This window comes from Delphinapterus leucas, chromosome 16 (genome assembly GCF_059928025.1).
Source record: "Delphinapterus leucas isolate spDelLeu-1000000601 "Yukka" chromosome 16, BTC_Dleu_Yukka2, whole genome shotgun sequence".
Taxonomy (NCBI): Eukaryota; Metazoa; Chordata; class Mammalia; order Artiodactyla; family Monodontidae; genus Delphinapterus; species Delphinapterus leucas.
Window position 1 is genome coordinate 54,595,676 of NC_143144.1, and position 17,888 is coordinate 54,613,563.

The following is a 17,888-nucleotide window of genomic DNA, read 5'->3' on the forward strand; positions in this document are numbered from 1 at the left end:
GAAAGATCGATAAGGGACTGAATGAGACATTGGGACTCTCTGAAGGCATGGGATGGAATCTGGAACACATTGGGTAATGAGTGTGGCCATAATGAGCCAACAGAGCAGCTTGGCAAGTAAAGAAAGTGGGTCAACACATTGGCAACTAGGAACCAACAGCATGTTAGTCTTTGTAAAATAAAACCTTTTTAGGATCATTCCTCTGCTGAAAACAAACAAATAGACAAGCAAAAGAGCGAACGGTTTCCCACCTCTGATGGATTAAACCTCTTTGCTTGACATTCAAGGCTCTCCTTTATCAGGCCAACTGACCTTTCCAGTTTCCCAGTTATCTCCCTACACTCACTCCCTGCTCTTAATACCTGCTCTGCGCACTGTCTTAGGACACATTCACTGTTCCAGCCTCTTCACCTTTACTTACCATGTGAGTTGCCTCCCCCAGCTGCCCCAATTAGAGCCATGCCTGTCTTCCAAGGCACAGCTCAAATCTTCTTTCCCTCTGAATCCTTTAGCTATCAAATCTCACAGTGGGTTCTTTTCCCTGAATGTTTAGAACATTTACTTCTGAAGGACTGTCTTGAGACTTAGTGTGTTGGGGATCGCCTGTATGATTTGGAGCTGAGAGAAGAAAATCACATCCTGAGCTCTGCAGCTCTCTACCCCCATTTGTCCTCACAATACACCCAAATAAGGTTAGGAGGATATTATCCAGCAGCACCTAAGAGCAAGGGTATAACCCCGTCACAGTGAATTTCATCAACTGTGCTCTGTTGTTAAACGGCCACCTGCTGATCCTTGAGGATAGAGTCCGTTCTCTTCTTGCTCAGTAGTAATGGGTGCCATTTCTAGACACTACACTGAGCACTTTATATGTATCGTCAGGGTGAATCCCACACCATCTCTAAGAAGGGGCAATTAGTATCCTCTCTGGCTGGTCAAGGCATCCCATATACCTGACCCCCAACCTGGGCTATTTCTGTCCCAGCACACCATCTCTATGGCCACACTGGCCACCAGAAATTTAATGACAGAGAATTAAAGCTAAAGAATCTGCAGTCTGCCTTCAAGTAGCAAGTAGGCAGAGGAAGGCCGAGTAGAACTCTAGTTAGGGTGTCAGCACAGTTTGAATATCAGGGGGAATTCTGGGTACATTCTAGGGTCTCATAAGGACTCAGCACAGCTCAACAGGGGTCATTTTGAGTACCCAAGGGCTCTAGTTAAGGTGAGATTTGGAGTGTGCAGCATCACAAGGGTGCATGCAGGGTCTGGAGGGCATACAAGGGTCTTCCCTTCCCTGGCCACTCACTGGTGTCAACAGAGGGGGTGACCTCAATTTCCACCCTACTATGAGCTTTTTGCTTATCTGCCTTCCTTATTAAACTGTGAACTCTTTGAGGGGAGAAGCTGTCTTACTTACCCAGGTCTGACACATAACTGGTATATAAACATTGATATAATGAATGAATGACAAGTCAACCAAGGCAAGGTGCTCAGAGTGACATGATGCAGACAACACAATACAGTAAACCTTTATTCCACCATCAGAAAGCTGGATTAACTCACCCCATGTTATCGGTCTTCCCTGTCGCTTATACACTACCCAGAAGGCTCTGGCTTCCCAGAGACCTTGACAAAACCCCAAACCTCCCAGAAATAATGTCAAACCTCATAATTTTCAGGTCTTATCTTCTAAATTAGATTGTGAAGTCCTGTAGCACAAGAGGTGTGTTACTCTTTGTACATGCCCCACATCTTTTATCTCAGTGCTTCTTGCAGAACAGATCTATATAAATGCCTGTTGAACGACTGTATTGGAATGGATTGGAATTATGGCTGGGAGACTGTCCTAATAATCCAATCTCCTTGAGATAATTCTCGGTGAATTCAGATGATGAGGGAAAGAGGAAATCAGGATAGTGGCAGAGACAGAAGGAAAGACTGAAGGAGGAAAAGCAGGCAGGATCTGTCAACTCATTGGATATGGAAAAAGTATTCAAAGACTTTGATCCAAGGTGACAGATTGAAGGATTATGCCCGAGAGAGAAATGTAGATGTTCTCCTGTCCCTTAACCGTCTCATCCTTACTTCATTTTGAGCATGGAGGGAAGATTCCTCATGAATCAGTCTGCAGTGTTCCTTGGAGATAGATCTGGGAGGGTCACTCAGGAGGATCCAGGAGGACAAAAAGGAAAGGTTTGCCCTTGTCCCGCTAGATGAGCTTTATTCTGCTGAGGAGGAGAAGAAATTTGAGCTGAATATATTTTTGGTTCGTACAAGTTGTAAGTGCTCTGTTTGATAGCAAGTTTGTTTGAATGGCTCATTTCATAACTACACATAGTTTTCCCAAATAAATGGTGTCTGTAGAATGTTCAGGTTAATGCATGAGTCCAGTGTTCACGAGTGTTTGCACTTAGAGCGACTGAGCCTTCTTTCTTAATAAGTCATCTTGGCATTTTGTCAACAAGTTAATTTGCTTTTCTAAGAAACTAGATTAATACTTCCTGTACTTTGTGCTATTCACAGATCTACAGTGCAGTGAGAAGGGGAGAAGAAACAGAAGAGACAATTAGATCTCTTCTCCATTTCTTCACAAAGCTCCCAGCCTCCGAGGCAGCCCATGAAAGGATAAGCATTGGTCCGTGCTTAAAGCAATGTGTCCAAGACACTGTTTGTGAGTATCGTGCCACCCTCCAAAGGACTTCCATATCTCAGTACATCACCGGCTCTCTGCTAGAAGCCACCACATCTTTAGGAGCAAGAAGTAGCCTTCTCAGTTCTTTTGGAGGATCCACCGGACGAATGATGCTGAAAGGTAATGTCTGAAATTTCACTTTTAACTTTTCATCTTTGAATGCAGAAAAGAATCTAAGTTAACATTTATTGCATCTTCTGATGGAAAATTGAGTCCACGTATCAGCAACTTTAAGAAAAGATAGCTGCCTTAAGAGAATATATAAAAAGGTAGTCCTCTATCAAAATCCCTTAAGGTATAAACATTCCAAATAATAAGCATTAAGATATTGAAATTTCTTTTTAAAAAATAGCTAAAAGGCTATCTTTAATTTTTCTAAGTTATCCAGATAGGTGGTTTCTCCTAGTGGTATTCTATGACAGATGTCAATTATTGTAAAAAAGTCTTGTAAACAAGTGTAGTCACGTGGCCACAGTGAAAACCAACCGTTTCATTCAAAACAGAGTGGAATATAGTTCTCGTTTCTACACAGAATCAATAGGTTCATGTTGACCAGCAGAGCTAAAGGCCATCTTCCAGTGACTCCCATCTTAAAAGATAAGATAGGTGTCCTGCTGAAAAATGAAAGCCAATGGAAAATGGGATCAGAACTTCCCAGCTACTTCCCACAAGTAGCAGAAAGGCAAGTCAGAGATGGCAGTGCACCAAAGAACCTTGGAGATTTGTGCACTGCACAGCTGTCACCACCCGCTTGGCAGTCCTCCCTGGCAGGAAGCTGCCAGCCAGACGGGGACCACGCAGAGCAGCATTCCACTGCCTGGGGGCTGCCAAGAGCTCAATCTGACATCCGGCCACTTCTCTCAAGGAGAGCAGCTCTTGTCCCTCCACAGCAAGCCCCAGACCTACGATTATCAGGCCAATGGCCTCCCTCCTTGATCCTCAACCTCCCCACTCCCAACACCCCTTGGGCGAGCCCTAGAGGGGGTTCACACCTGAGTGGGTGCCATGTTGATTTGTTTTCTAGAGTCACCTTCACTTTTGTGGATTGGTTATAAAGAATGAATGAAGAAAAACACAAAATGTGGGACAACTAATCCAAGAGACTAAAGAGGAGACACTTGGTTTCATATGTGTTTCATTCATTCAGCATATGTTTTTTGAGCCCCTACTAGGTGCTGGGTAGGGAACAAAGCATAGCCCCTGCCCTCAAGGAACTTGCAGTCTCTAGGTAGTAGGCAGTTTCCCCTGTACATAGGATTCAAGATTTCCCTACTCTAATGCGGCTCCTGGTAACTGCCCAGCTTACATTCTCCATCAGTGCTCTTCCTGGGAATTTGGGCTGAGATTAGCATGTAGAGTTGGCATTGCTTCAGTGCTTGTGACTCTGTGTGAGGACCTTATCCTGTGAGTTAATCAAGCTGTGTTGATCAGATACCCACTCTGTGCCCAGCAGTGTGTAGGTGTTATGGGAGATCCTAATAAAGTACAAGTGAATTTACTCCCCTTTAGGTTGTTTATGACCCTAATGAGGAGGCCACATTTGCATGCAGCAAGTGTTCAAAGAACAGACTGCAGAGAGTTAAATGCCAAATAATGTGGAAGTGGCTCTAAGCGTTCAAAGAGTTTGGAGACAGAGTTAATGTTCCATGTGACAAATGGCTTGGCCGCAAACAAACAGAAGTCAATAAAAGCCACTTTGTTTCTTCCCCATTAATTGCAAAAGGGCAGATCTCCAGGCTCCCCAACCAAGGCAGGCTGCCTCCAGTCTTACACAGACCTTTGGGGAGAAAAAAGGAGGCCACTGGTTAAGGTGTCTGTTGCCCTGATAATAACTTGATCTCAATTGCTCTTTGCCTGTCTGTATTCAGATCAGAACTCCTATCAGCATTTCCATCTCTGAGACTCGTTGGATCATCAGCTAATATGTTATCTTTAAATGGGGGTTTTATGCAAGAGTTGGGAGTTTCTTTTACTTTCTGTTTTGCAGCTCTTTAATGGCTTCTGATATCCCTCTGTTAGTAGCTTCTGCTGAATAATACGATTAGCCAGTTGGCTTCAGCTCCAAGCTAATTTCTATAGCTCTGACTTGCTCTCTTGGAAACCTTTTTCAACTTCAGTGCCCACTCCCCTGGGGTTTTCAAAGTCTGTATGTGCCACAGTGAAACATACATTTCTTTAACATGCGGTGAGAGATAATGTGTCAAAAAAAAAACCCACACATGGCTGTTCAAAGTCATGGAGTGTTTATGGAACCTGTAGGTTCAGCATACTGACTAGTTGAGTCTTGAGCTCTGTTGGTCGTATACTCCAGCAGGGGGTCTAGAGGATATGCTTGGCTGCTGTGCAGTGCTTTTCTGCTTGTTTTATTGTTCACTGTGTGTCCTGTGGCATTGAGTAGGCCGAGAACTTTCAGCTGTCTGTCACCAATGAAAATCTGTGGAAAGTGTGTAACATACTCAGTCCCCAGTTTATAAATGACTTGTGTTCCAGAAGTTCATTTCTCAGGAGCTGTGTGGAACTTAGAATGCCCTCCTGGAGAAGCAGTATTAAACGTTGTGATTTGGTTCCCAGACTCTAGTCCTCAAAAACCACTTTAACCCATAACACAGCTGAAATCTACACACTTCCCATGGAACAAAGAGAAAAACACAATTATTAGAATACTGAGAATCAGCCTCCAGGAAAAGCAATACAAGTGAGTTAAAAGACATTTCTTGTTGAGGGGAAATAATTTTAATTAAGATGAGTAGAGTTAAATTGAAACTTTTATGGAGCTTTTGTAAAGAACTTTGGGCCATTTCAGAGATTTTAGATGTTGGCATCTGTAGTTCTGTTGTTATGGTTAATTATCTTTTGAAACTCATATCTAACATGAAAGATTCAGAAAATTATTATCCCAGTAAGTTTTATTTCTTTTCTTTTAATGAGAGACTTATAAATGGAATGAAGAAGGGGAAAGGAGGGCAGGGCAGGGTTTATAATTTTTTTCCCAGGGGGAAAGGATAAGAAAGAGGGTCAAAAAGAATGACTTCTTCCATGAGAGAGATCACGTTTGAAGTGGATTAAATGGAGTTGGAAAAGGTAGAAAAAAAGGAGGAGGGCAAAAGACAAATGCTGTATGATTCCTTTTATATGGGGCACTTAGAGTAATCAAAATCATAGAGACAGAGTAGAACTGTGGTTGCCAGGGGCTGGTGTGGGGTGGGTATGGGTGGGGAGTTGCGGTTAATGGGTACAGAGTTTCCATTTTGCAAGGTGAAAAGAGTTCTGGAGATGGATGCTGGTGATGGTGGCATAACATTATGAATGCACTCATTACCACTCAACTATATTAAAAATGGTAAGGATGCTGAAGTTTCTGTTATATGTGTTTTACCACATACACACACACACACAAAAGAATTGAAGAATTTAAAAAGGAGGAGGAACATGTTCTGTAGGTCTTTGGTGCCAGGTCCATTAAGATGTTAGAAAGAACCAAAAAAGAAAAGGAAATATGAAGACAGCTTTTCACGTGACCTGCAGGTGCCCCAAGTCAACTTGTCTCCTGGAAGTGGTTATGATTACAAGATGAGGGTTGGAACCGCCTACAGTAGGTGAGAATAGGGGGAGAAAATGTGCAACCCGTTCTTCATTATTCACAGGGCATTCACAAGTCAGGAATCGGTAACTTAAGTGTTGATTAGTCAGAGTTCTGCAGCCTTGCAGCTTTACCACAGTCTACAGGATTCTGCTAACTCTCTGAAATCTCCATCAGCTTGCACACCTCCAGTGGTACAGGTGGCTCTAGAAAAACAGCCAACAGTCAGTACATTCCTGGTTTTCTGCCTGCAGGACCAATGAGGATGGTCCATCTACTAAGTGGAAAGTTTGCCAAATAATGAGAAACATTTTCTGATATGAAGCATCGAAAAGCAAGGGTATGCCCTTGATTACAAGGATGTACTGTGTCAAAATGGAAAATGGAGAGCTTACACCAGGGACTGTGTAAGGACTGTCAGGGACTTCCACTAGTTGAGTACAATCAAGATCTTTCTACTTCCCATCTGGTTCCCCTTCTCTTCCTTCCCATTAACCTTGTTAGAATCCCAGGACCAACTCTGTATAGCAGTGGCAGCCAAAAGAATTATTAAGTTCAATAATCAGGAATACATTTTCTAAATCCACCTGCTGTTGTTTCTTTTTTTCCATTGTACTCCCTACTAAAAATTACAAAATCACAATAAAGTAAAAAGTGAGAGAAAAGAATAAGATAATTGATAGTAATGTAAAGCACTGAAATAGAAAAAGTAAAAAACGTAGTGACAAGGGGAGGACTTTTCAATATAAGGAGGCTAAATGTTTTCAAATGTGCATATTGTATCAGCCAATATAATAAATTTAGTACATTAAACTCAATTTTTCCTTCTCAAATTGTTCCTAAGTAAGTCTGTAAATTAAAGGATTAAATATTTATGTATTACCAGGACAAAGCATAGTTACCCATATTTAAATTATGTAGTAGACAGTGCTCATTTTTAACCAGTTTGGGTATGTGTATGTATAGAATAGCTATTAATAAATAAAGTTATCCATCATATATAGACTATAAATAGAATATCAATATGAAAACAAAAACTGCCCTACAAATGTAATATTCTTATTTGAAAATGGGGGATACTCTGTTTCTGATAGAAAGGTCTAATAAATTTTCAACTTATTTTCTTCTACTGCAATAAGTATGTTCTATTTGTATCTTCTTCTAAAGTAAATGCCTTTGAGTATAAAAATAAGACGTCCTAATAGGAATACACACACACACATTTGAACTATGTGCTTGTACCTCATAAATAATTTAGTTTATTAAGGCTGTCCTGGTTGACTTCCTCATAATCAAAACAATTACCCTTTACATGCCCACCAGGAAAGGGAAGGCATATCCATAGTTCTAATTCCAAGATTTAAGTGTATTTAAAGAAACCCTCTGACTTACTAGTTTTGTGACCTTGAAATTATTTCATTGATGTTAAAGCATGCTTTAATGTAACTTGGTGTATGTTTTTGTGCCAGTTAATCAACTAAAAAGTGTTCATTCACTGCCCACTATGGCCTAGGGCTGTGTCACCTCTGGGAAGAATGTGAAAGATCACATCTGGAAGCCTTCAACTTGTAAAATAATATTTCTCACTCCAGAGAAGATGTAATATTAGGTTTCAGGTCTACTGAGGTAGCCCTTACTACCCTCAAGAGATTCGTAAAGTGCAAGGCTAGTCAGTTGATGGTGGGGTCTGTAGCTCACTGGGCTGGGAAGTTTGGTAGGCACAAGACAAAAGCCCTCTGCCTTGGGACACAGGTGGCCAGGTATCATCCAGGAGTGTGACTCCATGTCGAGATGTACCTAAACATGCTCAGGTGTGACTGAGGAGTGTGACTCCACACCCATGCTTATAACCAGGGGGAGCTTCTCCAAAGCTCCAGTGAAGAGCGACGTTACCTACCTCAGATATTACTGGAGACATGATGCTTCTTGAGTCAAAACAATTGTGTGTCTTTTGGGGGAGAAGGAGGGTGAAGCAGAGGAATTACATTTATTTTTTAATTCTTTCAAGATGACATCCCCATTACTGATATCTCTGAATTTTTATTTTATTTATTTTTAATTAATTAATTTATTGGCTGAGTTGGGTCTTTGTTGCTGTGCGCGGGCTTTCTCTAGTTGCGGCAAGCGGGGGCTTCTCTTCGTTGCGGGCTTCTCATTGTGGTGGCTTCTCCTGTTATGGAGCACAGACTCTCGGCACGCAGGTTTCAGCAGTTGTGGTTCATGGGCTCAGTAGTTGTGGCTCACGGGCTCTAGAGCGCAGGCTCAGTAGTTGTGGCGCCACGGGCTTAGTTGCTCCAGCGGCATGTGGGATATTCCCAGACCAGGTCTTGAACCCATGTCCCCTCCATTGGCAGGCGATTCTTAACCACTGCGCCACCAGGGAAGCCCCTCTCTGAAATTTTAAACTCTTCCATCTGTAAAGAGAAAGTTGGGTAGAGGGGAGGATTAAAATTAGAATTATAGTAATAGTTGTGAACATTTTTTAGTTCTTGCTTGGTGCCAGGTATTACTCTGAATGCTTTATACGTGCGATTTCATTGACAATTCAATGGTCCAATGAGGGAGGTACTGTCTACTAAATGAGGAAACGGAGACCCAGAGACATGAAGAAACTTGCCTAGGTGTACACAGATAGTCCGTGATAGAGTCAGCACTTGAAACCAGACAGCCTGTTGATTCAGGCAATGCACCAAGCCCTTCATCTGCATTATTTCATTTAGTCCTTATTGTGGGTTGACTTGTGTCCCTTGAAAGAAATATGTTGAAGTTCAAACCCCAGTTCCTACAGATGGGACTTTATTTGAAAATAAGATCTTTACAGATGTAATCGAGTTAAGATGAGGTCACTTTCAGTTAGAATCGGCCCTAAACCCAGTGACTGGTCTCCTTTATCCAAAGAAGAGATGAAGACAGACCATTCTGGGATGAACACCCATGTGATTATAGAGGCAGAGATTGGAGTGATGCACCTGCAAACCAAGGAATGCTAAGGACTGCCGGCCACCACCGGCAGCTAGGAAGAGGCTGGAAAGATTCTGACCAGAGTCCAAGGGGGAGCATGGCCCTGCCAACACTTTGCTTTTGGACTTCTAGCCTCTAGAACTGAGAATAAAGTTGCATTGTTTTAAACCATCCCAGTGGTGGTATTTTGTTACGACAGCACTAAGAAATTAAGACAGTCTTTTTGACAATCCTGTTAGGAAGAAATATTAGCACCTGGAAACTGAAGCTCATAGAGGTTAAGTGACTTGCCCAAGGTCACCCAGATAGTAAGTGTGTGCAGCCAACCCAGGTCAAGCTTCTCCAAGGCCTGTGCTCACAGCCGTGCGGGAGACATGTTTGCAGCTCTCCAATGGCACTGTCCATTTCCGCTTTGTTTTAGTTGTTCGGCCCCATCCTCCTCTCCCACAAACACCTTGCCTGGCACAGGACCGGGCACAGAACAGACAGTCCGTAAACCTTCGTGGATTCCAGTGGCACATGTGTTCACAGAATCAAGGAACATGTAATCATTGCTCCTTGCAACACTTAACTGAATGAGATCATTTTAGAACCAAAGAAAGAAAACACTAATTTACCTGTAGTTTGCACTAACATATCAGACTCATACAAAATGAAAATACAAATACATTCAGGAAGTTTCCAAGCAGGAACAAAAGCTATATTCAGTGTCTCAAAAGCTACTGTCAGTGCAAGGTGCTGGAATGGTTGCAGAGTTATCTCTGGGATCTTTCTTGCTCCCTGTCTGAACTCCTCTCCCCTCCTCCTCAGACACTGTTGCCTCTGGGGGTGCAGAGCCCCCCTAACTGTATCAGCCCATTCACTCCTAGCTTACTACCCCATTAAAAACACAATCTCCTGTTTTTTCTGCAGTGGACCCCAGCTGGGCTTTGTGAAGAGAGAGGTCTTCTAGGTTGGAATAGAAACCTGGGGTGTTGACTGATAAGGGAAACTCCTCCGGGAGGGCCAGGGACAGACAGAGGAGCTGATGGTAACTGGCAGAGGGAATGGGGCACCCAGGTGTAAAGGCATGAGACAGGAAAAGGCACGGTGTGTTCAGGAACTGCTGGTCTACCAGGCTGTTCTGGCCAAATCTTGGGGCATGCAGGGAGTAAGTAGGAAGGCATGAGCTGGGCTGGGGGGAGAAAATACATCTTCATGGGATTGTATTTTATGATAAAGAGCTTGGCTGTTACCTTGTAAGTAATGAGAGACACTGAAGGGTTCTAAGGAAGTGTGTGATGTGAGCAGACTGTGTTTTTAGAAAGATCCATCTGGCTGCAGTGTCGGGTGGGGCTGCTCAGAGTGTCACCCTTAGCCCACCTGCATCGGAATTGCCCAGCCTGAGTGTCCATAGCTTTCTGGGCTTCACCCCCAAACCTACCGAATTAGGGTCTCTGATACTTCAGGTGAGTATGTTTGGTGTGGAAGGTGGATGGAAGGAAGGAGCAGTGAGAACTAGGAGGCTGTTGCTAAGGCAAGGTAGGGTGCTGCTGGCACATTTAGTAATGGGTAAAAATTACGAAGAGGCTCCCTCGTCACTCTGTGCAGGGTGATGCAGCCTCATACCCACACATGTCATTTAGTGCACAGCATGCGGGCTGGCCCTCGGGCCTCCCCTCCACTCGGGTAAGGACTTCTGTGCAGCGCACAGACTGTTCACTGTACCAAAGAGTCCAGATCCTTGGGAAGCACCAGAGAGTAAGTAAGAAGTAGAATTAATAGAATGTGGAGACTGAATGGGTGCAGTGGGGATAAACGGAGTTAGGTTTAAGATGACCATGAATTTATCTTTAAAAAAATAATTTCAAATCCTTCCATCGTGTTACTAATGGCAAAAATTAATAGAATTATCGGATCATATGCCCATCCATCCTTCCCATCGCTTTAAGAAATCAAGAAATTAAGGGTTGGTTAAATCCTAACATTGAATTCAGAAAGATGGTTGGTGAGGACAGCAACCCCAGCCAGTCACTTGGAGTTCTTCTGTTTGAGCTGATCATAAAAATGTCAAGTCCTAGTTACAGAAACTCAGAGTGGGCCATATTCCTGAAATTCATTTGCAAGATAGTTACTTGAAACTCTATACCCAAAGAAACAACAGCAACCGGATTCCAAGCCTTCCTCCCAAAGCTTGCACACCACGTATAAAACTGAATTCATAACTGTTTTAAATCAAAAAGTCCTAAAAGGTGACTTTTCAACGTCAGTAAGCAAATGTTTTCCCAAAACAAACTGGAATAAGAAATCGCCGCATTACTGTTGGTGGGAATGTGAACTGGATGCAGCCACTGTGGAAAACAGTATGGAGGTTCCTTAAATAACTAAAAATAGAACTACCATACGACCCAGCAATCCCACTACTGGGCATATACCCTGAGAAAACCATAATTCAAAAGGAGTCATGTACCACAATGTTCACTGCAGCTCTATTTACAGTAGCCAGGACATGGAAGCAACCTAAGTGTCCATCAACAGATGAGTGGATAAAGAAGATGTGGCACATATATACAATGGAATATTACTCAGCCATAAAAAGGAACGAAACTGAGTTATTTGTAGTGAGGTGGATGGACCTAGAGACTGTCATACAGAATGAAGTAAGTCAGAAAGAGGAAAACAAATACCGTATGCTAACACATATATATGGAATCTAAAAAAAAAAAAATGGTCATGAAGAACCTAGGGGCAAGACGGGAATAAAGATGCAGACCTACTAGAGAATGGACTTGAGGATATGGGGAGGGGGAAGGGTAAGCTGGGACAAAGTGAGAGAGTGACATGGACATACATACACTACCAAACGTAAAATAGATAGCTAGTGAGAAGCAGCCGCATAGCACAGGGAGATCAGCTCGGTGCTTTGTGACCACCTAGAGGGGTGGGATAGGGAGGGTGGGAGGGAGATGCAAAAGGGAGGAGATATGAGGATGTGTGTATATGTATAACTGATTCACTTTTTTATAAAGCAGAAACGAACACACCATTTTAAAGAAATTATACTCCAATAAAGATGTTAAAAAAAAGAAAAGAAAAGAAATCACCACATTGATCCCAAAAGAGGAAGGTTTAGAGAAGGATAAAGAGCAGATGGATAACCTTGGGGGAGTTAAGAAATACATTTAAATTGAAATGTAAAGAGAGAAGATTAAGAATAGTATTTAAAGCTGAAACATACAGTTACCAATAGAAAAATAAAACTAAAAAAATATAACTTGCAGTAATGGGGAGAATGGGCCAAATTCCTCATCTTTCATCGAGGTGATTAAATGTATTCTTCTTGGGCTTCCCTGGTGGCGCAGTGGTTGAGAGTCCACCTGCCGATGCAGGGGACACAGGTTCGTGCCCCAATCCGGGAAGATCCCACATGCCTCTGAGCGGCTGGGCCCGTGAGCCATGGCCGCTGAGTCTGCACGTCCGGAGCCTGTGCTCCGCAACGGGAGAGGCCACAACAGTGAGAGGCCCGCGTACCGCAAAAAAAAAAAAGTATTCTTCTTGAAAGGGAAGAGAATATATATTTTTAAATGGGATGAAAATCTTTTTTACACTAGGAGGTAACTGCCAATGAATAGACAGAATCATGCAAAAATGGTTACCTCCAAGAGAGGCCTCTTACTTGTCACCTCCTATCCATCCTTTCTATTTGAATGTTAATTTCCATGTGCACCTACTACATGAGTGACGTTTAAAAAGAGGCATTTGGAGCCTGTGTGAAGACTGATGGATTCAAACCACTTGTTTCCAATGGTATTGTTTTCTGCAGCCATAATGAAGACCATTTGGGGCTCACATTCAAATGAGAAGGGGGACAGAGGCTTTGTTGAAGCAAGCAGAGAGAGGGGCTCAGAATCAATAAGACAAGTATTATCTGGGGCTCTCTTTGTCCTGTAGGACTCTCAGCCTCTGAGTTGCTTCATGGTTAAAAGAAATTGAACAGGAGCATCATTCTGTCTTTTGTTCGAGTCTTGACTTCAACACTGTGTCATCTTGAATAGGTGACTTTTCATTTCTAGGCTTCAGTGTCTGCCACCATAAAGCAGGAATAAGAGCAACAACCTCACAGAGTTGTTCTGAGGATTAAATGAGATAATGTATATGAAGAACTTAGCGTAGTATCTGGCATCTAGTTTGTGTTCAGTAAATGTTACAGTGATGATGTGATGCTGAGGGCGATGATTGTGGTAATGATGATTGCTGCCACCCTTTGCCAACACTGTGAAATGCCAGCCCTCCACTGTTCTTTTTTTTTTTTTTTTTTTTTATTGGCATATAGTTTATTTACAATGTGCTAGTTTGTGGTGTACAGCAAAGTGAATCAGTACATATACACATTCTTTTTTTTTTTTTAATTCTTTTCCCATATAGGCCCTTAGAGAGTATTGAGTAGAGTTCCCTGTGCTATACAGCAGGTTCTTATTAGTTATCTATTTTATATATAGTAGTGCGTCTATGTCAATCCCAATCTCCCAATTTATCCTTCCCCCGTCCCCCCGCCCCCCCACCGCCACCTTATCCCCTGGTAGCCGTAAGTCTCTGCTCTTAGCCAGGTCTCCCTGGCTATGGGCTCAGAGAAGTAGCATCTTACGGGACACTTGAAAGGAGGTACCTAGAGGCTGGAGGCTGCCCCTCTGTATGGTTTGCCTTAGGACTCATGCATCAGGCCACTCATTAATTCATTTAACAAATATTTGTTGAGCATCTTCTATGTGCCAAGCACTGTGTTAGGCCCTGAGGATAAAACAGTGAATAAGACAAAGTCACCTGATAGTGGAGGAGATGGACAGGTATACGTGCAATTTTAGGACCGTAGATAAATGCTGTAGTTGAGATAAGAACAGGATGTAGGGGCTCAGAGGGAAGTCCCTGTACCATCTTGAGTGAAGTCTGAGGTTTCTAAAACCATTTTAGAGCCTGGAGAAATGTGAATATCTATTTAACCAAGGAAAACAAGCCCTCACCTATATTATGATGCTTCTGTTGTTTCAGCTTCATTCTCTGCTGATATCATCTCTCTTCCCTCCAGAGTAGAAAAGATGCTAAGCATTTATTCCTGGGATTGGGCACCATGTCTACTAAGATTGGTATAAAATTTAGTGTTCAAGTTAGAATTTGTACATTTTTATGAAGATGGATGGATTACTCTTTACAATAAAATTAAATGAGATTTTTTTCAGTACGTGTACCTAATCCTCTTGAGTGTTTTAAATTGTTTAACGAACAAAAACCTCATTTAAATGAGCTATGAAAATTCTTGTCCATGGGAACATTTATAGAACATAATGGAAAATGCTTATAATTTGTTTATAATAACATGTGGGTCAGTAGCAAATATTTAAGAGGAAAAAAAGAGAAGATCTCAGGATAGTCTGAGTCATTATTTAAACTTCTGTCAGAATTGAGTCTTAAAACCAAGAAACTTAACTAGTACAGTTAAAGTAGTAAGAGGGCATTTTAAGAGTGTTTAGTTTTCAATGGACTAAATTCTAACAGAAGGTTTTACCATCTTCTGAAAGATCTAAAATGTTTTGCCAACTGGAAATATGTACATATTTGGTATTTTAAGTCTTTTAGCTCTGTATTTCATTATAACAACAAACTTTTTAGAGAACAATTTCTATAATATTAATCCCATAAATGATTCTATGATAGCCTGAACAAATGGATGCTTCAACGCCTCTGAGGCTCTACCTGTGAATTTTACAGTCACCAGAAACACCCTTGGTAACAGTCATGGGTCCCCAGTTTATACAGAGAAACACATTTTTACATTAATAAGCAGACATCTAAAATCCATTTCAAGCAGATACTGTGGATGATCTGAGAACACGGAGGGGAACTGAGAGCATGAAAAGTTTCAGAGACTCTGGCAGCTCATAAGATCTGAGCTTATGGACTGCCAACTCTAGAACCAAAACCTTTAACTGGGCTTAGTGGGGCAAACCCAGCATTTGGTCCCAAGTCTGTCTGATTCCCAATCCAAGTTCTTAACCATTAGGAAACCCTCCAATTTTATCTCCCACTCAAATCTCAGCCTGTCCTGAGCATGTGTGTGTGTGTGTGTGTGTGTGTGTGTACATACATGTATAAGTACAACATGGAACCCCCAATTTGAACACAGGTCTGTCTGACTACAAAATTGATCACTTCTCTGTGTACCTGCTGCCTCCTTGACCTAGAGACCTCCAAGGACTTCAAGGCTATTTCAGGCATTCTTTGATATGGGTACCTATGGGGGTGGGTGGAAGGCTTTTCCCTTCTACAGCTGAGTCAGCAGTCATAGCACAGAATCAACCAAACGGGAGAGGAAGTCTCAGAAAATATTTGTTGAGTGAATGAATGAGTAAATGAATACCTGTGCACAACTCTAGGCTAACACACAGTTACCTGTACTAAATAAAACCAGAAGAGCACGTTTGAACCCATCTGATTTGAGCCTGTGAGCATCACGAATATCTAAAGTTAACTTACCAGCAATGGCTATTTTTCAAACATCGTTTACAAAAATCATTTGGGCTGGTCCCAGCCCTGCTCAGTATGTGACTAAAGGTATATGGCAGAAGACAGACCATCTGAGAGCCACACAAGGCATATTTGATCTTCATTGGCCTCTGAGCAGGAAAGTCCTGCCCTATCCCATAGTGAGGCAGACAGCCACGGAATGATTTCTCTGTCGTCTGGTTCTGTCACTGCTCTATATGCCCTCATGCCCCTGGGCCTGTTGGCAAGTGCTCCTTAGGGCTTTATCTCTGCAAAGTGGACCCACACTGTTGTTGACAAAAGAGAAAAGGAGTAAAGAGGAGAGGCTCCAGTCTCTGCATTAGCCCTGCTTTGAAGGGTCTGGGGTCTCTTTCCTGAGCAAAGAGATGAGGGCATCTCCATTCCACAGCCCTCACACTGAGAGAGGAGCCCCTATTTTCTCTCTATCTTTGGGGAAGGCCCTCTTCTCTGTGGTCATCATACCCCAGCACACCAAGAACAGGCTGCTAGTGGTTGAAATTCATTTACCTTGCAAGTATTATTAAACACCTGCACTGCCAGGTATTAAGAATAGAAAAGACATTTTCCCTACCCACATGGAGCTTAAAGACCAGTAGGGAATCATGTAATTACAAAAATAAATGACAAGTTGTGGCCATGGTACATGCTACCAGGGAAAGGGCCATGACTGTGTGAGACCCTCTAAAAGGGGGATTAGACCCAGGCAGAGAAGGCAATGATGTTTCCACTGAGGGCTAAAGGTCCAACAGATATTAACTAAGAGAAGGGGAGCTGGAAGAGTGTTCGAGGCAGAAGTAATCATTTGTGCAAAGGCCCCATGGCAGCCGGGAGTATGGCAAGTTTGAGGTTTGAGTGGAGGGTGGAGATCTGCAGGGTTCCTCAGAAAAGTCAGGAGAACTCTGAGTGACAAAGTCTAACAGGTACTGGGTACTCACTGTGGGCCAGGCACTCTCAGAAGTGTTTTTTTTGTTTTGTTTTGTTTTTTTAATATTATCTAATTTAAGACTTACATTTTTACATGTGAAGAAACTAAGCCACAGAGAGGCAAAACAAACTACCAGATAGTGCAGGGTCTTGTTAAGGGCTCCTGTCTGTATCCCTAGGAGCCATGGAAAACCATCAGAGAGTTTTAAACAGAAGAGACACAATAGGATTTCTCTTTCAAAAGGATGATTCTGACAAAAATCAACTAGAGATGCCCCCACTTACACTGCCTCTCTAGGCCTCTTTACCCCCAAATAAAAATGTTTACATTTAAAACCGTCGAGGCTATTGAATCTGAAAATAAATGATATTCTGAAAGAGAGACGCAGCTTGTATGAGCTGTAGTGCTGTGTGGTTGTTCTGAGGAGGTGGGCAAAGGAGGAATAACCTAGTAACCCAGCTTTCTCTACTTTCTGGGAACTGTATTCCAAGAAGTTTAGAAGACAGGCTATGGTGTGGACTAGAAAGGGGGATTGAAGACACTCCCTCCCCGCAGGCCCAGGGGGACTGTTAACACTCCCCCACCCCAAGCCAAACTCACTGAGTGTTGAGTCATAGCAGTGTCTTGCTTTGACCAGGAGAGCAAAAACTCCCTTGTGGGCCAAATTCAGGCTATGTGGCTTTTTCTTTGACAGCTGCAGTATTTTTTTTACATTAGGAAATTTTGCATTAAAATGTGGAGCTCTGGCTTTTCTGACACCTCTGGGCTACCATTCTCCCTTGGCCCCTTGCACTGGCCCTGGTGCATGCACACCCCCAAGCAAGACACACCAGCTTGCTCTCCCATATACCTGGCCCCGCCACTGTGTTGTCTCCCTCCCAGCTCAAGTCTCATTTCCTCACCAGTCTGACCCTGCAGACAGCTACATTTGTGTGCCCTGGATGGTATGCTAGGGAGGATTTCAGTTCATGGGTTTAGGAGGCTGGGCTGGAAGCAGGAAAGTCTTCTTTGAAAACGGCTTCTGCTGGGGGTCTCATTCCAGGCACGAGATAAAGTACAGGGTGGGAATGAGCACAGCGCCTGGGAAACAATGAGGAAGTGATTCTCAGCAATGATCTGTGGGCGGATGCAGTGAGGCGTAAGGCTAATTTGGTAGATGTGGTCACAATTTGGAGAGAACAAGGTGAAAATTT

At 42.7% G+C, this 17,888-nt stretch overlaps 1 protein-coding gene across 1 annotated transcript in view; it reads left to right on the top strand.

The window, feature by feature from the left end:
• Window positions 1-17,888, top strand: part of LOC111172471 (1-phosphatidylinositol 4,5-bisphosphate phosphodiesterase epsilon-1) — a 235,099-nt gene that overhangs the window by 71,984 nt on the left and 145,227 nt on the right. Inside the window, 1 exon segment of the mRNA XM_089897359.1 lies at window positions 2,524-2,812. Within this exon segment, the coding sequence (XP_089753485.1) occupies window positions 2,524-2,812 (289 nt within the window).